At 39.7% G+C, this 26206-nt stretch overlaps 1 protein-coding gene and 1 long non-coding RNA gene across 3 annotated transcripts in view; both read right to left on the reverse strand.

The window, feature by feature from the left end:
• The window catches only part of LOC140322756 (uncharacterized), a 39475-nt gene extending 18820 nt beyond the window's left edge, over positions 1-20655 (reverse strand). Inside the window, exons 1-3 of one of the 2 annotated variants that reach the window (XM_072399345.1) lie at positions 18903-20655; positions 15553-15948; positions 14902-15243 (exon numbers count right to left, since the gene is read on the reverse strand). In XM_072399345.1, the coding sequence (XP_072255446.1) occupies positions 14902-15243; positions 15553-15712 (502 nt within the window). In that variant the 5' untranslated portion in view covers positions 15713-15948; positions 18903-20655. The remainder of the gene's footprint in view (positions 1-14901; positions 15244-15552; positions 15949-18902) is intronic. The other variant, XM_072399346.1, reaches the window with a different exon arrangement.
• A 32-nt stretch (positions 20656-20687) lies between these two features.
• LOC140322758 (uncharacterized) lies at positions 20688-25193 on the reverse strand. The gene is made up of 3 exons (XR_011919243.1): positions 25118-25193; positions 24429-24494; positions 20688-20870 (listed from the first exon to the last, which is right to left on the reverse strand). It is a non-coding gene; the product is annotated as an uncharacterized lncRNA (long non-coding RNA).
• Between the last annotated feature and the right edge of the window lie 1013 nt (positions 25194-26206).

Genomic DNA, 26206 nt, shown 5'->3' on the forward strand with positions numbered 1-26206 from the left:
CTTACCACTGTTTAACTTCCTACAGCTGATAGTGTACAAGTGGATGCCTATATGCTATCTATCTGAGAGTTCACCACTCCTGATTATTGTCACATCTACATCACAGACAAAGGAAGAGAAGGGGCAAAGTGATTCCATTTAAAGATTGGCATTCTTTTTATTAGTTTTTCTTTTCCTTAACACATCTGCTTACTTGCCAGAAAAAGTGTTTAAGGCCTAACACATGGTGACCTTGCTCTTCAGAAGGCCTAAAGAAGTTAGCCATCTGCTGCATGGTCACATTGCACACTATCTGCACATGCTCATTGCTATGAATAGATCTCTAAATGAACAATAAGACTCTATGTAGGTGGAGTAGAATCGTTCTTCAAGCGGTCCGAATTAGGAGTTCTTCCCCTGATCGTACAATGTTGTTGAGGTCACAGCGGTACTGCTATAAGTAGAGAAAATTATAATAAGTCATAGAGGAAGATGGGCAAAAAAAATTAAGACACAGCTAAAATATTCCATCCTGCATTCAAATGAGAGTGAGTAAGAGAAATTTCCCAAGAGGTTTGGGGAAGGGAGAAAGCTGAGGAAGTGATTTAACTGCATATGGCTAGGCAAAAAAAATCTAAAAGCAAAGCTAGCACTATAAATATATATGTAAAACTTATGCCTCCTGGTACAGACCTTTTCTGTATTTCAGAGAAATTCTTCTGAATTTGTCAGTTCATGCTGTGTTAAATCCTGGGTTGGGATTCCACCCATTAACCCCTTTGTTATCGATTCCCTTCATGGTCTCCACCCATATATTAAACTAAGGTGGCTTGGTATAAGATAAAATAACAGCCCCAAATTTTCTTCATAAATAATAACATTAATAATGGCATTAGGTTCTGTTTACAAGGGTAATCCCCATATGATCAACTAATATGGCCACTAAGGGGTAATTTATTTATGTATTTATTACTCATTTCTCTTAGTCCACATCTTGAATAGAATCTTTGGACAGTTCTGAATTTGCCGCTTCTTCTCGTGTCAAATCCCAGGCCCCCACCATGTGTTAAAATTTATCCTGGTGATCTCTATTGGTTTCCTGAAATGCATCTCTTCCATATGACAAACTAGAGTGGCCAATTAAAAAGTGTAATTTTCACCTCTCCAGGTGCTGATCCCTGATATATTCTGGAATCTTCTGTATTTGGCACTTTTTGCCATTTTCTAGCCCCTGCCATGTGTTGAGATTTCTCCCACTGACCACCATGTATCTGATCCTTCCAGGGCCAGTCTCCTATAGCAGAGATCCCCAACCCCCAGTCTGGGCCACGTGCATCTGACAGGTGGGCGTCGGCTCCGACCGGTGCACCCCCTACGAGGTCAGGAGAAGGACCCCATCTGGCTGGGGTGCACTGGCCGGAGCCACGGACCATGTCTTTCCGTATGGATCATAGACTCAGGGCAGTTGGCGGGTTCTCTGGAGAGTGGGCTGGTGAGTGGACAGGTTCTGGCTTCATGACGTCACTCTGGGGGAAGGTTTCTTCCCCTCTGAGTGACACGCAGCTCCCTGCGCATGTGCGGTCTGCAGTCCATTAGATTAGTGGTCTGCAACCTCCAAAAGGTTGGGGACCCCTCTCCTATAGAAATAACTTAGGTGGCCTTTTCTAGTATGAAAGGTGTTTTCAAAGGCTTCTCTCTCATATGACCAACTAATGTGGCCTTTTCTAATATACATGTTATTAGGAACTTTTAGACCTCTAATGTCTCCCCTGTGCTCATTTTTAGCCTGATGTGTACAGACTGTGCTAGTTTTGCTGTTTACCTGTTTTTCAGGCAATTTTTTGATAGCTCTGAACCAAGGAGTGCTCACAGTTGACTGCTTGTAGGTTTACACTCTGCAAATTACATCTGCAAATGAGTGACAGATATTTCTCCGTGTCCTACTGCTTTGCATCCTGACCACATTTATTGTAGTTCAAGAAACCCCAGACAAATAGGAAAGTCCAGGAACCACAGAGAAAGCCTGGCATGATTGGAAAGGGGGCACGATCTTCTTTAAACGCTTCACTAGATAGAATAAGTGTTACAGTAAATGTGTATTTTGGCCATGCATGCTTGGCTTTTTACAAAACCACAAAGAACGCTGCACTATACACAGAAACAACTTATCTTCAAACCAAATTTAACACCCTACCGTGAAATATCTGGTGAATAGTGGGCGCTGCCTGTTACTCCTAGAGCACACCTGAAGCTGAAGTTGTTTTTGGAAACAGAAATAGTAATGGTATGGTAAATGTTTGTACTTTTACTATAAGTTAAAAAACTGAAAACATTGGGGGAAAAGTATAAAATATGAGTATATAAATATTATTTAGTCTTCCATTCAACCAGAAGAGAGAGCTTTTATCTATTTTTGCCATGTTTTCCCATCCTTCTTACTATGTTTAGGGGAAAAAAAAGCTTGTTGTTTGTAAAAATCATAAGATCAAGCTGAGGTTTACAGAAAAGAAGTGAGTCAAGGAAATGAGAGGACGAATCTATCCAAGGTATCAGTGACAAAGTGACACTTGAAAAAAAAGTGTCTCCTTTTTAGAAAACCCAAAGTGCTCTGGGGATCCTTTATTATTGTCAGACAAATGCTTTATATATACGTTACAGTAAGCCTGAAACTAATGTTATGCTAAACATTTTTTTTTACAAATATTGCAGTAAATGCTAAACTTTTGTTAAAATAAAAAAATCACGCTTACCTTATATTTCCACAGGGCCCTCGATCCCTCCAGAGCTGTTTTCCATTTGGTCCCACGCTGTCCTGTTATATTACTTTGTCCCAGAGCTGTGCCACCATCTCATTCTGTCCTTTTTCTGCCTACATCAGCCAATCTCTCTGCACAGGTGTGAGATCAGATGATGTATTCTGCTGTAAATGTTAAAAAAAAGTGCCGATCTCACTGTGCATGCATGAGATTGCATTTATTTATTACCTGGAAATATCCCTTTTGTGTATGCGTGATTCTGGGCATGCACAGAAAGAGCACCCTGAAACCTGACGTCATGTAACCAGGAGGCTCTGTGCCATTGGAAAAGACAGAAGGGGGGCCAAAAGGGGTTTAAAGAAAAAAAAGAAGTACATTTTGAATGAAGATCTCAGCAACGATCATAGGGAATTTGAAATCCACCATTACACAGTGAGTAGGATTTTTCACAAAAGAAAAACATTCAAGACCATTTCCAATCTTCCCAAGAGCAGATGTTCCAGTGAATTCACCCCAAGGTCAGACCGTGCAATGCTCAAAGAAATTGCAAAACCCAAGCACAAGTTCCTCTCAGTTCAAGACAGCGCAATCAAAAAAAGAAAGAACAATTATTTGGAAGGATCACCAGGAGAAAGAATTCTCATCTTCATACCATCTGTCAAGCACAATGGTGGAGACGTTTAGAGTGACCCATAAACTCCTCTGTAAACCAAAGTACAGTCAAATATGAAGCCATCTGTGTGACAACTAAAGCTTGGCATGAAACAAGACAATAATCCCAATCACGGCAGCAAATCTACAACGGAATGGCTGAAGAAGAAAAAAATTCAAGATGTTTCATCAGCCCAGTCAAAATCCAGACCTCAATCCGATCGAAATGCTGTGCATGGTTTGCTATGCTCTCAAACCCCAATGAACTGAAGCAATGTTGTAAAGAAGAGTGGGACAAATGACCAGAGAGAGACTGATACAGAAAACTCATATCATATAGATAACGATGCTTCTAAAGGTGGCTCTGAACTATTGTATGATGGAGTGTAATTTATTTTAGAATTTGTAAAACCTTCTATGGACCAGATGGGGGTCCATTTTTAAAACAGGGAGTCAGACATGTTTTTGTATTCCAAGCATGGTTCCCATCATATGGCTGCCATTCCTATATAGATACCCATGGGTAGACCTGGGTGATCCAGCAAATCTAGAAAGGATCTGGTCCAGGATTAAAAACATTTACCAGCAAGTAGCAAATGACCTCCATTGTTGCTGGATCACCCAGGTTCGAGCATAATCTTCTCCAGTCTTGGCGATTTATAATAAATTAGTTGCATAGAGTGTTACTTTCAGAATCTCAAGGTGAAAATAAAGAAAAAAGCCAGGGAAAATAAAACACATGTAGCTGCAATATTCAAACTGCACGTATGCTTTAAAAAGGCTCCACACCATTATCAATAAACCAAATGCTCTCACATACATGCAATGTAAAACATACACATAGATTATGTGTATATATAGTAAAGGTAAGCTTGATTACATTATTCCCAGAAGTTTAATACTTCATAATGTCAGAAGTCATACTGAGATTTATAATAAGAAGATAAATATTCAACGGCAAAATAAGGAAAGATTATTTTAATAAACATTAGCAAAAATGCTACAAAAAGAACACAAATGACTTAAACTTCTGCTTCCCCAAATTTGTTTTTCTGTTAAAAAACAAAAACATTATTTAGTTCTAGTTGGAATAAATATAAAATATATAAACACCTCCAGTAATAGAAATGTTGATTTATTAATAGCCTACGCTGGACAATTGCAGAAGAAAGAAAGCACAGATAATCCGGGTAACAATCCGGGAATATTCATGCCATATACTGTATACCCATAACACTTACCTTGGATGAGAATTAGGATCAGGAGGATCTGGGTGACATTCATGTTGGAAGACAGCATGGAAGGAATGCGTTTATTTTGTCTTGCGCAGAATAAAGAAGAAGAAAAGCAAAACTCATTTCCTGGACATCACAAGTTGTGGTTGATAGTTCTGTCATGCAGTTCTTCATTTTTATAACTGGAAGTGTGCATGTTCTGAAATAACATTTTAAAACAGGGTGACGGGGATGATATGTGGGAGATATTTATGTTAAGTATTAGTATCTTTTCATTTACTACATATCAGATCTGTGGTCTCTGGGCCCCTATAAACTGCAAATAGATGTTAGGTCACTAACTGTCTCTAACAGAGGAACTATAATACAGGAAATATATATACAGTTTGACAATCGAAAATCAGGCAATAGATAATCCGGATCCTTTAGTTTCCCAGTTTGAATTTCGTATCGCATTTTCAATACAAGGACTGCATTATATTGTTTGGCCACTAATAATTTGATGGCGCTGTTCTGCAGAAACAGCTGTTAGGTCTTGCTTGCTAAAATAAATACACGTTGAGACGTCCCTGCTGCCTGCTCACTGGAACTGTGCCAGATGTCTCCAGGTGCTTCAAGAGGAGATAAGGGCTGGCCTGTGTGTAGAGGTAAGCATAACTTTTAAAAAATTCGGAATTTTTCAAAATCCAGCATTTCGCAGACCTGGAGGTTTCCGGATTTTTGATTGTCCAGATGGTCAAGATGGAAGACTTGCAAAAAACACGACAATCAGTTTGGAGTTTACAAAAAAGCACCTGAAGACCTCTCGGACAATGTGGAACAAGATTCCACATTGGTCTGATGAAACCAAAATTGAACTGTTTAAGCTCAGATCTAAACATTATGTTTGGAGGAAACCAGGCATCGCTCATCACCAGTCCAATAAATCCCAATAGTGAAGCATGGTGGTGGCAACATCATGCTATGGGGGTGTTTTTTGCAGCAGTGACTGGGAAATTGGTCAAGTTTGAGGGAAAACTGAATGGAGCAAAATACAGGTATATCTTCAACTAAAACCTGTTCCACAGTGCTCAGGACCTCAGTCTGGGCCGAGGGCTCACCTTCCAACATGACAATGACCCTAAGCACACAAAAAAGACAACACAGGAGTGGCTTAAAAACAAATCTGTGAAGAGTCCAGAGTGGCCCAGCCAGAACCTGACCTTGATTATGGGATAATCTTATATTAGTATTCCTTCGGATTCTGGACTGGTGTGTATTGGGAGAGGGTTGTGCCTTGCATGCCACCACTCAAAATTTAAGCCAAATATCAAATTGTCAAATAAATTTGACAAATATCCGATTAAGAGTAGCATTTCACAGCAGGGTGGCCGTTGAAGGTCTATGGTGAGTTAAGCTCCAGAGCTGTGGATCCAGGAGTGTCCTAGAGAAGATTACATAAGACAGTAATTGCTGATAATTGCGTAAGGGTACATATTTCGGGCAAAAGTAAGTTTGGGAAATGTGGTTTTAGGAAAATAACTTTTGGCATGGTAGGGTACTCTAGGGAAAGTTCTGGGAAAGTACTTGGGAGGAGTGTGACTGTTAAGTGAAATCACAGCAATATTAATAGTTGTAATATTTAAATTTGCTGCAGAATCACAATCCAAAATTTTGCCTTGTAGACTTAATGGACATTTTTTTCAACCACAGAGAAGGAAGTTAAGAGATCAGATAGGGCAGATTGTAAGATCTTATTATCTCATTGTATCTGGCATACCTTGGAGCACTAAATACTTTAAATCTTGACAGGATGAAGTACTGGGCCATGAAACAGAATATTTGGCCTTAATTATTGGAGTTTGCCACCTTGTCTTGCCTCCCGTAGACTGTCATGTGGAGAAAGGTGAAATTGTTTCTCCATAATTGACAACGTTGTTTGCAACCACTGTGGAGCAATTGATGTTCATTAATGACAACCAATCAGAAATTGTACCAAAAAATACTTGGGAATGGGAACACATTTGCTTGCCAAATTAGTGGTGGTTTTATTCAACCCACTGTTTATTCTTTATTTAAAACTATTTTTTTGCCAACTTATTGTCAAGATTGGCCATTTTTTTACACATATATATATATATATATATATATATATATATATCAATTTTTTAGACTGTATCTATATGGGATTTTTAATGTATTTCATGTATTTAATGTATCTCTCCATGTGTTCGTTGTCCATGTGTTGATGGTATATAGTAATAATGGGCAGCACAGTGGTCTTTGTAGTGCTAGGTCCCAGGTTCAAATCTCGGCCAGGGCACTACTTGCACAGAGTTTGCAGGTTCTCCCCATGTTTGTTTGGGTTTCCTTCCACACTCCAAAAACATGCAGTTAGGTTTATTGGCATCCATCCTAAATTGACCTTGGACTGTACCGTACTAGATTGTAAGCTCTTTGGGGCAGGGTCCTCTCTGTCTGTATTAGTCTGTCATTTGCAATACCTATTTATTGTACAGCACTGCGTAATATGTTGGCGCTATATAAAATCCTGTTTATTATTATTAATAATAATAATAATAATATTAATAATAATAATAATAATAAAGACATATTACTATGGTAGGGACATTAGATTGTAAGCCCTTTGAGGCACAGCTAGTGACAGTCTACTTTGTACAGTGCTGCCTAATATGTTGGCGCTATATAAATACTGTGTAATATTTGCATGTTTGTTGTCCATATTTTGTCACAGTAGTATTGCACATATATTGTCACATGCTCATTTCTCATTTCTTGGCTATGTATTGTAATAGGAAATTTACTTCATAGGCTTTTTTTTTTGCATTTTGCAACAAATGGTGAATATAGTGCTCTGATATGTACTATATTTAAACTGACTGTGACATGATTGCTATTTCATTCTTCTCTACAGAAAGCAGAACTAAACTCATTGGTGGGTGGTGAGCTACTGCCATGATCAGAAAGTTTGCATTGCACATATGGCAAATCCTTATCTTGTGCTCTTGTCCTGCTGCTATCACTCCACCCGCAGATCATCTGCTCAGCATGCTGCAGCATCACCTGCATCCCTGTAGTCGTGACTTTTACACCATTCTCAGCATTCCCCGCACAGAAACCGAGGCTGTGCTTAGCTGAAGGGGATTCTGGAGTAGATGCTGCACCCAATCTACTGATTGCTCAGTCCTGCCTTTCTAAACCTTTCCAGTTCCACACTCAAGTTTCTGGATCCTCAGTGCATAGCTTGCCTCTCTGCCAGCTAGTAGTTTGTTTTGATTATCTATGTTAACCTCGACCTGTTGCCTTGCCTGCTACCTGCCCTGACCTCAGCCTGTTACCTGACCTTCGCCTTGCCTGCCACCTGGCCTGTTCTCGGCCTGTAACCTGTCACCTTCGCCTTGCCTGCCAGCTGCCTTGATCTCGGCCTGTTACCTGACCTTCACCTTGCCTGCCACCTGCCCTGACCTCAGCCTGTTACCTGACCTTCGCCTTGCCTGCCACCTGGCCTGTTCTCGGCCTGTAACCTGTCAACTTCGCCTTGCCTGCCACCTGGCCTGTTCTCGGCCTGTAACCTGTCACCTTCGCCTTGCCTGTCGGCTGCCTTGATCTCGCCTTGTTACCTGACCTTTGCCTTGCCTGCCACCTGCCCTGATCTCGGCCTGTTACCTGACCTTCACCTTGCCTACCACCTGCTTGACCTCAGCCTGTTATCTGAACTTTGCCTTGCCTGCCACCTGCCCAGATCTCGGCCTGTAACCTGTCACATTTGCCTTGCCTGCCGGCTGCCTTGATCTCGCCCTGTTACCTGACCTTTGCCTTGCCTGCCACCTTGCCCTGACCTCAACCTGTTACCTGACCTTTGCCTTGCCTGCCACCCTCCCTTATCTCAGCCTGTTACCTGACTTTTGCCTGGCCTGTCACCTGCCCTGACCTCAACCTGTTACCTGACCTTCGCCTTGCCTGCCCTGACCTCAACCTGTTACCTGACCTTCGCCTTGCCTGCCACCTGCCCAGATCTCGACCTGTAACCTGTGATCTTTGCCCTGCCTGCATCCTTGACCAGTCCAGCTACCTTGAGGCTGTGTCCAGCCTCATCACCATTTCTAAGTGGATGTCTTCTGATCCATGTCACCCCCTGTTGGGGAGAGCCTGGGGGCCGCAACCTGGTGATCCCCTTGCAGCAAAGTAGTCCGGTGGCCACTAGGTTCACCGGGGTGCACTGGTGAAAACCTGCGGTCACTTTGATTCCACACCCACAGGTAATCCCGTGTCACCTACCGGGGGGAGGCAACCCGTAACACTTGCTGTAATCACAGGCAGACTGTAAGCAAAAAGCAAGATATATGTATACAAAATAACGAAACAACAAAATGTATATACAAAATATATCATATATGTAATGTGTAAGTATAGATATATAGAATGAATGGGTGCTTTGTGCACTCTGTTATTTTATACACCAAATTTTATTCTATTACCCAAAATCTTTGGAATGATGTTTTTAATACTTTAATAAACTCAATACTGTTGGTTGATATGTACAGCAATGATAAAGATTTATTAAAATTGCAACATATATACAAAGTGCAAGAAATGGCATTTTATTTATAAAGTGTCACATGGTATTCCACATCATTATTCATGCAAAGCAATTGTATTTATTTATTATGCAAAAAGAATCAAATTGATGGTCCGTGTTGAAGCCTTCCATAGGCAACAGAGTTGAAGATGAAGGTGGTGGAAGTTCACAGGCCACATTTCTTAATCTCCCAGTCTGCCAATGGCCATTACTTACCACCCGCCATCTTTCTTCAGCAGACCACCCCCACTCTTTGCACTTCTTCTCTGGTAGAGTGATTTTGAAAAAAATTGAGCAAAGCAATTTTTATGCCAATTGAGGAGTTATGGGCTTTCTGGCTTATGTTAACAACTTTTAGAGAAACTATTATAAGGCCCAGTGGAGATCAAGACTCAACACAACCCTAGACCCAATGGGACACTAACAATGCAGGGCATTTAATGGTTTTACCAGACTTCTCTGGAAGAGCTGACTATGTCATCAGCAATTCACTGTGGTCTCCAGGTGTTCCGGAATCCCAGTCGCTCAACTCTAAATGGCAGCCTGTATTCTCTCTATAGGTAATTGTGCTGGCAACTCTCATTTTTTCCTTAAATAGATGGCAGACAGTATTATACCGACCAGAAGGAGGAAGGCTTTAATCCCGACATAACTTGCAAATATTACAATATGCAGATCTGTGATGCAAAATGTAAAAGTAAGAAAATAAATATTAGAATACAAAGAAAAATCACAATTTCATAAAAAATCATATGTAAAGTCTAACTACAGATATATGTTACATTTCAATAACTTGGGTTAGCAATAAAATATCTGTTAAGTTTTTGTTGCTGTTTTTGTCTCCGTCTAAGGAATTTATATAGTAAGATATTTAATATCCCATGGGAACCATTTTCCTAAGGATAAAAAAGCATGTTGAGGAATTGCAAGTTACAAGTTAATTGGTATTGCAAACCCTGACAAAGCTTGACCATTCCCTGTTTGCTATTTGGGGCCAACCTCTACCTGAACTTTAGACAGAAAATCTGATCCCTAGGGTTATTCAATGGGCTAACTGACTTCATGTGTTTCCCCCTAACCACAAACTCTTCAACCCACATGGAATATTTCTTCAGATTTTTGTTGTTCTGTGTATGACCCTAGGCCTTGTCATCTGGACACCACTTACCTAATTCGTGTTCCTAAAATCCTTTCAACCTTGCACGTATTATTAAAATGATAAAATTGAAATGACATACTACATACCTACAGAAATTTTATTTTTTTCAATTATTTGTAATTGTGTTCCGGACCCATAGCTGAGTGTTGAGTTCTGCTTGTTGTTCCCAATGCAGAATTTCAGCATCACAAAGCAGTAATAGGTGGTGTCATCTGACATTCGGACCCCATTTATCTGGAGATCAGCTGATCCAATAATCTGAGATCTTCCCCTGTAACTGGGATGAACCATCAGCTCCGAGGGGTGATAGGCAAAGGGTCCCGATGGGCTGCCCACTCTCCAGAAAACTTCTCTCCACATAGGGACCGGGCCTGGTGGGTCATTGTATGAGCAGCTGATGGTGACTGAGTCTTCTTCATTAGCCAATAGGATATCAGACTGAGTGACCCCGGGATCATTCCTATGTTCTGTGAAAAGAATAAGACATGTAGTGCACTTATGTGAACAAATTGGATTAAACATCCTGCAACTTTGAAAGAAATATCTTATAGAAAAACGTGAACGCCGAAAGGCAAGAGAGGAGAGAACAGGAAAAGTAAGTCATTGTGGTAATTAGCATATACAGTTACAATCAAAGATTATATTATGACAAACTAGACCCTAAACCCTAATTTCATTATGGAGCTTACATGTCTTATTTCTGAGGAGCGTTCTACTATCAGTAACCTAAATAAATATCTATCTTGTGGTCAACCCTTGGTAAGTAGATTATGAAGATACACTATACAAACAGGACCGTGGTCTTGAACTCGACGCGTTTCGCCCTTAGACTTCCTCAGGGGTATTGTGGAAACATAATGAAATTGTTAGCCATATTACATGGTCATTGTGAAAGGATGAAGATTATTGCCACGTGATGTTAGCGCTAACTTGATAGGTGGGAAGGTGAAAAGAATTATTTTATTTCCATGTGATATTTGAAAAATTCACTGACCACTTGTAATAAAGGATTTTCCAATCCACATGGTTAGGGATTGAGGTAGGTGATAATAAGGGGTTATTGTAGAACTGATCATAGGCTGAAAGGTTCAGTCCTTTAATAATATTGAGGGGTTTGGCAGCATTGATGGTTACACTGACAGTATTAAAAGAATATCTTAGCTTTTAGTGTTTACTCAAGAAATGTAAGCTCATTACCTACAAGGGTGAATAATTACCATGTAGAGTATATCCCACTTAGTCTCTTGTGGTGATAACAATATCCAATGTTGTTCATTACCTATCCTAAACTGTATGGACATTTTTAGTGCTAACACAAAGGGATGAGTTGCTTTCTTTGTTGTCCCTGTTTGCTATAGCTATAAACAGTTTTGGAATAAATGTTTGTATGGATTGTTCTGCATATTGAGTTACATGTATCGTATAGATATCTTTTAATATGTTTTATATAGTGGAGTCAATACATCTTCTGTGTATTATGGTATGGTCTGAAGAGGTGATATATATTGTGAAACGTGTCACCATCTGTGGATACCAGCCCATATATAGTGACACTGGTAATGCCATGAATTTATTTTTTTAATGCCGTGTATTTGATAAAAGATGCAATAAACATTGTGTGGTTGTCTGCCTGCTTGTCTGGGAATAAAAAGAATGAATACCCAATGTTCAAGGAAATTTAAAAAATCCTTGCAAGGTAATAATTTAATTTGATTACTTTAGTAAATAAAATGTGTGAAACCTTTAATGATAGGGAACATTTTGTTTTATTTAAGGTAAAACATTTTCCCAGGGTCTGATTTATTAAAGCTCTCCAAGATTGGAGAAAATACATTTAAATCTGTGAACCTGGGTGAAATAGATTTGTTAGCAAATGTTTTCAATCCCGGACCAAATGCATTTCAGGTTTTCTGGATCACACAGGTCCACCATTTAAACTGTATCTTATCCAGTCTTGAAAAAAGTCTTAATAAATAGGTTCATACTCCCAATTTTGATTCCACATTTATTTGATGGAAAATTTTGAATCTGAATGTCGTGAATCTAAACACTATTTATGTCAACAGGGAGAAAATTCTGGTGACTTGTTCTGGTTTCTGGAGGGAAAAAAATCTTTTCCCTGCAGAGAAACTACAGCAGCCGATTGGGAAGATCACTAAATGCCTGCGTTCATTATAAAAGTGCTAATAATATGTATTGTAGTGGGGAGTTTCACAAGAGTTTCACAAGTAGTAATGTGTTTATGGAATCCTTCCATAAACACTGTACTACTACCTAAAGGCATCAGCAATACAATTTGCACCCATTTTAGGCTTTATCAGCCTCCACTCTACAGGGGAAAGAATTTCTGCTGGGTGGGGGACATTCGTGAAGTTAGACGCTGATGCTGTATGAGAAGTCTTGGCTCACAATTAGCATTCCAACTCATTCAAAATGTAATAAATAAATTGTTTCTGGGTAGTGATGATATGTACTCAATTCCCAGGATGAGGGCATATCCCAGGCAGTTCCTCAACTGCAAAGTCCTCAAAATTGTGATTGGGTCTGATTTTATTAAAAGGACAAGATCCTGTTTTTGCTCTTTGGTTTGGTCTGTAGGTGACACGTTTATCATTTGGTCATCTCTCCATATCCACCATCATGTAGAGGTTATTAGCTGATTGGGGTCCATCTCTTCAATTTTAGGGGTCAATCTCCGCTGTGGCCTTTGTCCCACTTTGGAGGCGTTGGATGGAGGTAAGGGGATTACATAAACACATGGCCACTTGAAAATTGAGATGACTATGCAATGATATAGGGCGAAACCCATTTGTAATATCACTCCAATGGCTCACATGGCTGCCATAATATATGGCTAAATGTTGTGGATTCAGAATGAACCCCAGGTAGACAGAAGGGAAATAAGGGGTGCATTTGGGAATGACCAGGCAGTGATTAGGTCCTCATATTACATACTACATGACATTGGCATTGGTAAGGCATGTTTTATAATATAAGGAGAGTGTTTTCCTTGGGCATCTGTCTTTTCTTGTTACCCCTGCGATAAGTAAGTATGTCTATATTTCTCCCCCATAGAGGGGTAAATGGCTATTGATTAGATATCTCTTCTGGTTCTGATCCATCAGAAGCTTGGCCAGTTTGGGATCTCAAAGGACAGAACAAATACACAGTGTTATGTAGTATGGCCTTTGAATTTGTGATAATTGCACTAGCTGATTATCATTTTCAGAATTATTTGCAGAAGTTCCTTCTAAAGATGCCTCTGTGGGTGAAACACATACAAGATAAATATTGTAAAGAACACAACATTGATGTAAGAAGGGATGTTCTTGCAGTTTTTGGACATAAAATAACGTGTAATATATTACCGAAAATGGTAATGTGCAAAAAGAATGTTTTTCCCCTCCTGGATGTACAAGGGAAGCACAACAATCAATGCTTTGTTTTTATTGGTTGTGCTTTTTGTGTTTTATTAGCATGTTAAAAACAAAACAAGAAAACTAACAATGTTAAGCTGCGTACACACCTGCAATTTTTCTCGTTGGAAAGGATCTTTCACGATCCTTTCCAACGAGAAAAGACTGCACGATGCATGAACGATGCTGTACATACAGCACCGTTCATGCTCTATGGAGAGGGGAGGGGGAGAGCGACGGAGCGGCACCCTGCTGCGCGCTCTCCCCTTCCCTTTCATTACGATCGGTCGTCGTCCATCGTCCATGGATCCGCCAGGACGGTCGTCGGACGATGGACGACGACCGACTGTACACACGGCAGATTTTCGCCCGATAATTGGCCGATACCGATTATCGGGCGAGAAAAATTTGCCGTGTGTACGCAGCTTTATTATAGTGCCGCTGTACACAAATGGTCCAAACTGTATGCAAATCCAACCTTTGGCCAATCCAACTGAATTGTTAATTATGACTATTTAAGCCATTACTTGGGCAATGCTCCCATTGATCCTGTCGGCCCCCTTCCCCCAAACATTTGGTAACAATAAATAGGTCAAGACTTTTGAAAATAATTTAAAACATTTGGAAGCTCTCCAGCATTTATCTAATATGGTTATTCCCTACTTCATTATTGATTTATGAAATAATTATATTTCCTTTTTTACATTCTCATTGAACGTTCCCCCAGACATCACATTTTAGTGGCAATACTTCTTATGATCATCAGCTGTACAAATAGTTTGCCAAAGTTACAATCTCCTAGGTATCTACTTTAAAGCAGCTAATCTGATATTTACTAAAACATTCCTTGATGGGGAGTCAACCATTGCCATTAAATCACATGGAGATGGAAGATTCTCCATTGGGGAATGTTTTAGTGAATGCCAGATTCACTGCTTAATAAATAAACCCCCTAAAGTCATTTTTTTCTGTGACATTCAACTTTTTCATTTTGACAATAAAGGTTATTTACACATTTTGAGTTGAAGCAGAATATCTGTGCTAATCCCTAAACTAAACGATTAAGATCATTTTACATGAAGAGTCTTAGATATTTGGCTTAGATTTCCGTAGTTAATGACCTTACCTGCTATCACTACCTGGGAGCCATGTGCAGATTTTCTCTCTGTTCCTGAATTTGTTTTCACTTCGCAGCAGTACTGCCTGATTTCAGAATATGTAACATTCATAACGTGTAATGAGATCATTGTCTCAGATTTCTGTACCATCCATCTCCCCACTTTCTGTGTAAAGTTTTGTTTATTCCATTTGAAATATTGATTATTTTCAGAACACAGAATATTTTCTCCAAACCTCCAGACTATCTCTTCTATATTATCAGGTGACTGGTTGTGTATAACACATGGGATGGAGACACCTTCTCCCAACATGGCGGGGACAACATCCGGCTGCTCTATGGAGAACTGGTCTGTAAGAAAATATAAATCTGAACACTGAAGCTCTCCAAGGCAATGGTACAATTATCACAAATCTAGGTGATCTAGCAAACCTGGAATGGATTTCTTAAAAGTAATTTGCTATAAGTTAGCAATTGTTTTCAAGACTTAAATCAATCTATTCACGTTTTCTGAATCCTCCAAGTGCAGGGTGACACAGACAGAAGGGGGCGCTATGAGTCTGTCCTCCTCCTGCAGGGTGACACAGACAGAAGGGGGCGCTATGAGTCTGTCCTCCTGCAGGGTGACACATAAAAACATATTTAATTTACACATTTTACCTTTGAAGTATATATAGGTTCCATGCCGGTTTTGCCACCCTTGTTTTTCTCTCATATTAACATGAATTGATATCCTACAGCAGAACATGGGTCCATCATTTTCCTTTAGATTCTGGATTCTGATTGTCGCTGTTCTGTCCCTCTGAGGATCTCCCACCATGCTGATCCGTCCTTCATAGGATTTGTGTGTCCATCGCTCAGTATCTCTGTAAATAATCTCATTATCTCCACACCTACCTCCCTCTGCGTGTCTCCAGTACACTCTCACCTCTGTAGGTTATTGCTTATTAGGATAAGAGAAGTGACAAGGTATGGTCACCGATCCTCCTTTATCTACCCTTATGGAGTCACGCTGCTCAGCACAGTAGTGCAAATCTTCATTACTGTAAACACTTCCTAAGGGGAAATAAATCATATTTGTTACTCAGTCCTAAGGTGCTACGAAATACAACCAAAACTACTATTATCACCACCACTGCTACTAATACTATTACTACTAATTACATTCTTCAAAACAACTTCCACCACTATTACTACATGCTACTACCACTGCTACTCTAAGAACACCACAAAGACTAATACTAAGTATTACTACTATACCCACTAATACTACTCCTATTACTGTTAGTGTTGGTACTGAAACTACTATCATACTACTACATACATATTACTACTACAATTACACACTACTACTACAAGACAACTTTTCTATTACTGCTGTTACTTCCTCTGTTCATTATACTACTATTACTACAACTACTGCTTTACTACTACCATTAGTGCTATTAATATTAGTATTGTTACTAGCACCATTGCTACTTCCACTGCGACCACCATCACCACCAATACTACTAAGACCACCCAACCACAACTACTCTTGCTTATACTGCCTGTATTCTTACGTCTTTTGCCTGGAATAGCTGGAAGCTTGAAATCCCATATAAATGTGTTCCAGCCCATTGCTGGTGGAGTCCCACCAATTCAAGGATAGTACAACCCTTTCAAATCAACCACCAATTGGGATGTTGCCTACTCCTAGCTAGATACTGACAGTGGGAATCATTGCTAATTTTTTCTATGTTGGTGGTTGCTGGAGGTTCCACTCTACCAGGCCTATGTATGCTTGATATAGCATGGTTTTATACATTTGTTTGCATAGTTAAATGTTCTTTTGGCAGTTAATGGCTTCCTCGGCCCTTTGTGGACATTTGTTCTCAAGCTCCTTCCATGCACCAGTTGCCAAAGAAGTATGCTAATTCCCATATTTTACCCTTCTCTGCTTTATCAAAAACAAAGAAAAAGTTATGTGTGTAGAGGAAGTATTGGCTTGTTGTTAAAGTTTTTAAAGTTTCAGAAACTTTGTTCAAGCCACATGCAATCCCCAAACTATGGAATATCGAGCAATGACTGTTACTCCTAAAGCATCCCTGAAAAAACCTTGGGATGGTGAATATGATGGTGAATATCGGGCACTGACCATTACTCCTAGAGCATGCATAAAGAAAACATACAATCCTTGGTGAATATGTACAGCACCGTTCATGCATCGTGCAGTCCCTTGTTGTTGGAAAGGATCGTGAAAGATCCTTTCCAACAGCAAAAATTGCAAGTGTGTACGCGGCTTTACAACATGGCTAACAAAAACATAAATTATTTAGTGAATTCTGGGCATGGATTGTTACCCCTAGACCACTCCTGAGAAAGCCATAAAATCCTTGCCGAATATCGGACATTGGCTATTAATATTATTATTATTATTAATAATAATAATAATAATAATAATAATAAACATTATTTATATAGTGCCAACATATATAGTACAATAAATAGGGGTTGCAAATGACAGACAGATGCAGACAGGAGGAGAGGACCCTGCCCCCAAGAGCTTACAATCTAAGAGGTAGGGATACAGCATACAAACAGAGGGGAGATATAGATTGGTGGGTGAGTTGTGAGGGTCTTATTACTCCTAGACCACCCCTGGGAAAACCTTGAAATCCTTGGTGAATATTGGGTACTAAAGCTACATACACACTTCCAATTATTATCGTTGGAAAACGAACGACGAACGTTCATGCACGATATATATGAACGATCGTATAGCACCGATCCTGCACATAGAGTTAATGACACGATCGTTCGTAGATATTGTACACACAATAGATACGATCGTTTGAACGATAGAGGAACTATGTGCACGACAGGAAAGTGAACGGACGTTCGTTCATCACGCATGCTCTGAACATGGACGATCAACGAACGACCGTACACACGAACGATGTTCAACGATCGTCGCCCAATCCGATCCGTCGGTCCGGTCGTTCGTTTCCAGCGACTTTCCTCGTTCGTCGGCGTCGTTGGTTACTTTTTTACGAACGATTTTTTGCCCAATCGATCGTTCGTCGTTCGATTGGAACGATAAAAATTGGAAGTGTGTACGCACCTTAACTGTTAGAACATGCCTGGGAAAGGACACTTCATTCTTTTCAGAAGCTAACATTGTTTGTTTTTGGAAACAGAAGGGGAACTAGTTTAAATGTTAAGTAGTGATAAGTTTGTGGTTTTATGATAAGTCAGTATGATAAGTTACTGTCGAAAATGGCAAGTATAGCTCCTACCATAGACAATGAAAAGAAAGGAGTGTGAACAGAAAAGGACCACCAGGTTAAAATAAAAGAAAAGAAAAAAAGTTAATGCTCTTTCACACATGCTTTTGCAAAGGCAAGCTTTTTTACATTATTCTTTAAAGTTTATCACATCACGACATCAGTTATACTGAGATTTTAGATCAGAAAAAGTATTTCGTATGTAACATGCAAAATAAACATTTCTATAAAAAAAATGCTCGTAGCAAAACAACTTACTCATTATGTTAAATGATTAAAAAAACAAAAAAAACACAACCTATAGACTACTATAGAATCATAATTTACATAGTTAGGTTGAAAAAAATTCATCACGTTCAACCATTAGGGAAATAAACCGGTATATTCCATATAGAAACATAGATACATAGGTGATCCGGTGAAGGGCAAAAAAAAACTAAAACATAAAAATTAGGATTCAAGTTACTCCAACAGAGGACAAAGTTTCATGAGTTCTGAATTTGCAGATATATAAAAGCTAAAACCGTTTCCAGTGGTAAGATTTTACATTTTTCTAGAGATTGGTTAAAAGGACCTACACTGGAAATTTGCAGAAGAATGAAGGTCTAGGTGACCTGGGTCTCTTTTGCCTTTTGTTGTTCTCTTTTTAAACGTTTTGTTACAATAAAGAAAAGGTTAACTGAATCTGACACGAGTCCTTTTCAACCTAATAATAAACATGCCTTATGTACCCGTAACACTCACCTTGGATAAGGATTGAGATCAGGAGGACCCGGATGAGTTTCATGTCTGAGAACAGATAGCATTGAAAGATTTTTTTTTTTGTGTTGCACAAAATGAAGAAGTGTGGGAGCAGAAAAAACAAATTTCCTGGACATCACAAACTGTGGTTCATAGATTTGCCACACAGTTCCTTTTTTTATAAGCACATATACGGATAATAAAATGTTAAGATGGTTGTCAGTTTGGTATGTGAGATGGATGTAAGTTTATCTTTTGTGGCTATATTGATCACAAATCAGATTGGTGACTGTTAGGCCCCTGCCTCCCGTATCACACCCCATGATATCATCATCACCATTCCAGGATTGGAGATTCTTTTTGAGTCCGGATGAGGTTTGAGTTAGATCCCACCATCCCCAAATGGAAAATCTAATGAAAGAACTTAACTGAATTAGCATTGCGAACATTTGGCATTTGGCGTCATTGATGATGTTCTTTTAATTTGCGTGGAAGATATTAAATATTTGAGACCCTTTTTAGACAGAATTAATAGAAAATCTGCTCTCCGATTGATATGACGCACATGGTCATTACATGGCCAATACTTTAATACTCTCAATACTGTTGGCTCATATGTGCAGCAGTAATGTATTTTAATTTATTTTACCTATTTTACCTAATTTTATAATAATTTATTTATAACAAAGTCTGGGCTTTGTAGCACTAAATGATTTATCCCCATAGGAGATGTTTATTTGTCAGGCGATTCCATGCTGTGCGCCATCGGAATATAAAACATGGTTTATCTGCCCAGCGATGTCATTTGCAGCTGCCAGGAGCCGTGCAGACTGATGGATTTTATTGGCATCCCAGCACAAACTCTAGGAGCACAGCTAAAGTGGATTTTAGAGTCAAATTAGTTCCTGCCATTGGCCACTGGGACTTTATAACCTTTCTGCTCCCAGTCACCAGTGCCTGTTGTAGCATTGATCTTGGCTAATCTGTGTTGGAGCGTTTCTCGGTTGATTTATTGTTGCTGACTTTGCTTGTTTCTGACCTTGCGAGTTTCTGCTCCTGGACCAACCCATTACCTGTGACCCGGGCTCTGATTGTGTTTGTCCCTTTGTACTTGGTCTGGTGGATGGATTATCTGGTATGATCTCTGGCTCTGAATTCTGGACTAGTCTATTGGAATCTTAGTGGGCTCCTGGTTTGGTGCCAGCCCATCCCCAGACACTATCCTTTGTGGACCAAGTCCTGGGGGCAGCCAAGTGCCGGGAGACAGTCTCCCGAGGATGAGCGGGGGCTTACTAAAGGTGAAGACAGTGGCGTAAATTGGGGGACTGGTGTCTGGGGAATACTGGTGCTGACCAGGGCCTTACACCCATATAAGCAACATTTGCAATCATTGGTTACAGTCTCGAATATCTACAAGGCATCAAAGCATAGGTCAATTGTCTCATAGATGGTGGAGAAGTTCACAGGCCTAATCCTTAGTCTGTCAGTGGCTGTAACTTACCACCGGCCATCTTTCGTCAACAGACCACACACTGTTCTTTCATGACATAGTGATGTTGAAGAATATAAGCAGAAGGGTTGTTCATGCCAATTGTGGAGTTCTAGACTTAGCAGGGCAAATATTTAGAGTATTTCCACCATTAGCCACCAATGTGTTTCAGTCTCTTGAAGGCCCAGTGTGGCACCAGCCACAAGATAAATACCCCACATGCCTGGGCCTACTGGGACATTCATTTTGATGGTTTTACCAGACCTCATAGGAACAGAACTAAGGTGACTCTGTGACTGTGGTCTCCAGATGTTCCAGAATCTCAGCTCCTCTACTCTGATTGACAGTCTGCATTCTCTCCATTGGCAATGGCGCTGGCAATTTTCATTTTTGCCTAAAGTAGATGGTGGACAGAGTTATACTGACCAGGAGGAGGAAGGCTTTGATTCCAACATAACTTGCAAATATGTCAATGTGAAGACCTGTGATAGCAGTAAAAACAAAACAGAAAATAAATATTAGAATACAAAGAACTATCACTATACTTTTTTCTTTACTTTGAATATCATTGATGGTGGTAAAATATCTGGCAAGTTTTTGTTCCTGTCCTGTCTTCCCTGTCTAGGAAATTACATTTTAAGTTACAGGTAGTCCCTGGTTTAGGCTTTCATTCAAGTCAATGAACTAATTTTCTTATGCTAAGTAAATCGAATTAGAAACCTTTGCAAGAAAATATTTTTTGAAAAAAGTTCTTTTAGACCCCTTCCTTAGCTGATATTATATCAGAATGAGTAATTTCAGAAGCATTGTGACGATAGCCTAAGAAGAGAATAGGTGCTGCAATTTTATATATTTGGTTAGCAAATGCTTCCCAACCCATTGGTCAAACCATCCAAACCTGTAATTGCTTTAGTATTATGTACATTTTGTTTAGAAATAATGTCCAGTAATTCAGCATGAAATGTTGCCTCCTGAGCTGGAGTTTCTTTTAAGGACTGGTCACTACTGCTCTCATCTTCTATTCACACCTCCTGTAGTGACTAGTGTTGGTGTTCGAATTCGGGTTTCCCCTTATATTTGACCTGAATATGGCTGTTCGACTTGGGATAGACCTGACCCCAAAAACACGGGATTTGATGGTAAAAATTAGAGGGAAAAATGTAAAGATTTTAAAAATGTGTTTAAAAAAAGTAAAAATAAGTTTTAAAGTAATTTATTGAATGTTTGTGTTTTTTTAAACCTTTTTTTTGTTTTTTTTTACAGGTTTTCCCACAATGACATTATAATTCCCACGGCTGTGCAACTGTGGGAATCCTCCATTGTGGGAACTCCGGGCACTATAGGCGATGAATGGGGACCTGTAGTCCAATAGTCTTGGACCTGTAGTCTGTAGTCTTTTAAAGGCTGCAAGATCAATCTGATTTCCGTACAAAAAGAAAAATATATTCTCATTTCACTTCTGCAGGTATATGTGTTGAAAGTGCTTAGTGACGTATTTAAGGGAGACCACAGAGTGGCACAGTGACAGAGACCAGAGGTGGAGGCGGCAGCAGAAGCATCAGGAGGAGACCACAGAGTGGCAAGGTGACATAGTGTGGAGATGGCAGGAGCAGCATCAGGAGACCATAAAGTGACCCGGCGACAGAGTGGGGCGGTGAGTGGCAATACCAGTACCACCTGACGAAGGTGAGTGAAAGAAGGAGCACTTGGCATCTGATTTGTGGCATCAGGCGGGTGGCAGCATCAGAGTAGTAGCTGAGGCAGGTAGCCAGAAGAAACCTCTTTTGTCAAGGTTTGGGTCAGGCGGCATGGATCATCTAAACAGATGTATCAGGCATTGGTGGATGGAAATCCTGGCTGATCCACTCCTGATTCATCTTGACAAAGGTCAGTCTGTGCACATTTTGGATGGACAGGCCAGTTCTTCTTCAGGTAACTATGGCCCACGCCACACTAAACATCTGCTTTGATGCCACACTACTGGCCAGCCAGGACAGCTTTTCCAGGGCAAACTCGGCCAGTTGCTGTCACAAATCCAGTTTGGCTGCCCAGTAGTCCAGTGGATCTTTAATGACGGCTGGCATGGTGCACTCCAAGTATGCCACCACCTGCTGGTTCAGGTTCTGCTCTATGTCTAGCAGAAAACTGCTCATCAGTGACTCTAGACTCTGCTGATGGAGCTGGTACTGCTTGCCACCCCACCTCTCCCCAGCAGCCATGGCAGTGGAACGTGAGTGCAGACCGCTCCCCCCCCCCAGTCAGACCTGTGGGAGGATGCACGATGGCGCAGATAGGCAGCAGACAACTGACTACATAGGATGTCTCTGTAGTAGTTCAATTTGTCCTTCCTCTCAGTGGGTATAAAAAAGGCCCCCACTTTGGACCGGTAGCGAGGGTCCAACATATGGAGGGTGGAATTCCAACCGGTGTAAATGTCGCATATCAGCCTATGTTAGGGGATGCCGTTCTGCCCCTGCAGTTACTGCCTTTTTCGCAAAGAAATGACGGCTTAGGACTCTCCACCTCGGCTCGGTACAAGCCATCAGTTCTCTGAAAGGTGCAGAGTCCTCTACTTGGAAAGGGAGGGACTGCAGCACCAACAACTTGGACAGAAACACATTCAGTTTCTGTGCCATTGGATGAGTGCACGCATACTGTTGACTGCCCAAATAAGTGAAGTGTGCAGTGATTCTAATAGCAACGCCTGTCATCTGCTTGTCATACTGACTCACAGTATTGTTTCTCTACCACACCAGACTCCCTATGCATGTTACTGCAAGGCACAGTGTTCTACACCACTATCAAGGCTCTCTGCAGCCTGGAAATTGCCGTTTTTAACACAATTGGCCGCAAAATAATTTGGATCAAAGCGAATCTTTTCAAAAAAATTTGTCGAGCCAGCCGAATCGAATTTTTGAGAAATTCGCTCATCTCTAACTACTACCATTAGTGCTAATATTATTGGTGTTGTTACTAGCACCATTGCTACTTCTACTGCGATCCCCATCCACAATAATACTACGAAGATCACCCAACCACAACTACTCTTTTACTGCCGGTATTCTTATTTATTTTCCCTGCAATAGCTGTAAGCTTGAAATCCCGTAAAAATGTGTTGCAGCCCATTGCAAAGGGGTCCCACCAATTCAAGGGTAGTACAACCCTTTCAAATCAACCACCAATTGGGATGTTGCCTACTCCTAGCCAAATACTGACAGTTGGTATCAAGATCCCTCCATGCTCCTGTTGCCAAAGACGTGTGCTAATTCCCAAATTGTAATCTTCTTTGCCTTTCAAGGAAACATTGGCTTGTTGTGAAAGCTTGTAAACATTGACTGATACTGGCTGATACTCCTAGAGCTTGACTGAGAAAACCTTGAAATCTTTGGTGAATATTGGGCACTGACCGTTATTCCTAGAACTTCAGAATATCTTTAGTAAGAATGCTTCTATACCATATAAGTGAGGTAATACATTATTTACAATGATGATATAATAAAGAGGCTATGAAGGGTTGGCTCTCCTATGCAAAGTCACGAAGGAGAATCCCAGGTTCATTAAACAAAAACCATCTGACTAATATTATTTGTAAGAGTAATAGGTGTCTCAATTCCGACGCGTTACGCCCATCGGGCTTCCTCAGGGAACATGTAGAGACCTTTCAAACAACTGTATAATGAAGCAAATTAAAATTGGGTTTTTAAGCAATCACATATAATGTACAAGACTGGAAAACACATAATAATATATTAATAAATTGGTTGATGATATATTCACAATTTCCAATGCTTAAGGTATATAAAGAATATTGGTGATTATATGTAATAATATTAACTTAAAGGCTACAGGAAAAAAAATTAATATTAATACCGTTACTTCAAGAACATGCCTGAGAAAGCACGCTTCATTCTTTTCAGAAGCTAAAGTTTCTTTTTGGAAACAGAAGGGAACTGTTTCAGTAAATGTTAAGTATGTATCCAATAAGTTTGTAAAACTTAGTTACTTAAGTTACTGTAGAAATTGACAATCATAGCTCCTACCATAGACATTGAAGAGTAATGATCATTGACAGAGAGGGAATAGAAGCTTCTTACTGTCAGGATCACCTGGAGAAAATGAAAGAAAATAATAAAAAGTGAATTCTCTTTCACACATGCCTTTGCAACATGCAAGCTTTATTACATTTTTTCTAAAGTTTATCACATCATGGCATCAGAAGGCATGCTGCGATTTTAGATCGGAAATAACAGATAAGTATTCAATATGTCATATGCAAAATAAACATTAAACCTAAAAAACAAACCCTCATAGCAAAACAACTTACTCATTATGTTAAATGATTTCATATTCCAGATAGAAATATATTTACATAGCTGATCCAGAGAAAGGCAAAAAAAAAATTTTCAAAAAAAAAAAATAATATCTAAAAATATTAAAAAAATAAAAAATGTTTCAATTTACTCCAACGGGGAAAAAGTTCCATCTTGGTTCCCAGTTCTGAATTTGCAGACATAAAAAAGCTAAAACTATTTCCAGTAGTAAAATTATACATTTTGACCCGCAGATTGGTTAATAGGACCTACAATGGAATATTGCAGAAGAATGAAGGTCCAGGTGACCTGGGTAACTTTTTTAACATTTTGTTACAATAAAGAAATGGTTAAATGAATCTGACACGATTCCTTATCAACCTAATAATAAACATGCCTTATGTACCCGTAACACTCACCTTGAATAAGGATTGAGATTAGAAGGATGAGTTTCATGTCTGAGAACAGATAGCATCGAAAGATTTGGGTTTTTTTTGTGTTGCACAAAATGAAGAAGAAGAAGAAGGAGTAGGAGCAGAAAAAAAAATAATTTCCTGGACATCACAAAATGTGGTTTATAATTTTGCCATACGGTTCTTCCTTTTTTTATAAGCACATATACCGATAATAAAATGTTAAGATTGTTGTCAGTTTGGTATGTGAGAGGTATGTAAGTTTATCTTCTTGTGGCTATATTAGTAATCTGCCCTCCCATGCATATGCAAGATATGGTCATTACACAGCCAATACTTTAATAATTTCAGCACTATTGGCTCATTTGTGCAGCAATAATATAATTTTATTTATTTTATAAAATGATATGCCTTTTACCTAATTTATTATATCATTTTATTTTCGAAATAGCTATCATTGGTTACAGTCTCAAATATCAACAAAGCATCAAATAATGGGAAATGACATTCATATACAAAGTATCACTGTTTATTCCAACAATTTTAGGGGAGAGCTCACAAGACAAAAGGCAATCACTCTATGGCGATTTGTGAGACCTTCCTGTTCCCCAAGCATTGTCCTTTTAGGTCATTTGTCTCTTTAAGCCTCTCATAGGCTCCAGGGTTCATGGATGGTGGAGAAGTTCACAGTTCACATTATAATAATCCTTAGCCTGGTAGTGGCTGTAATTACCACCAGCCATCTTGCTTTAGCACACTGCACACAAAGCTCTTCTATGACAGAGTGATGTTGAAGAAGATATGCAGAAGTGTTATTCAAGCCAATTGTGGAGTTCTGGACTTAGCAGAGCAAACATCTTGAAGGTCCAGTATAGCACCAACCAGGAGATATGAAAACCCCAGATACCACCCAGTAGGGATGAGTGATGATGAACGATCTTGCGGAGAATCGGGCCTTTCTCGCTTACAGAACATGTAAGCAAGAACAAACCTTGTGATTGGCCACGTGGTTCTCGTGGTTCTCGCCACGTGTTCTCGCCAAACTCAGATGATCTCTCAATGGAGAATCTCCATTGAAAGTTTATCTGGCGTTCG

Source organism: Pyxicephalus adspersus, chromosome 2 (genome assembly GCF_032062135.1).
Source record: "Pyxicephalus adspersus chromosome 2, UCB_Pads_2.0, whole genome shotgun sequence".
Classification (NCBI taxonomy): domain Eukaryota; kingdom Metazoa; phylum Chordata; class Amphibia; order Anura; family Pyxicephalidae; genus Pyxicephalus; species Pyxicephalus adspersus.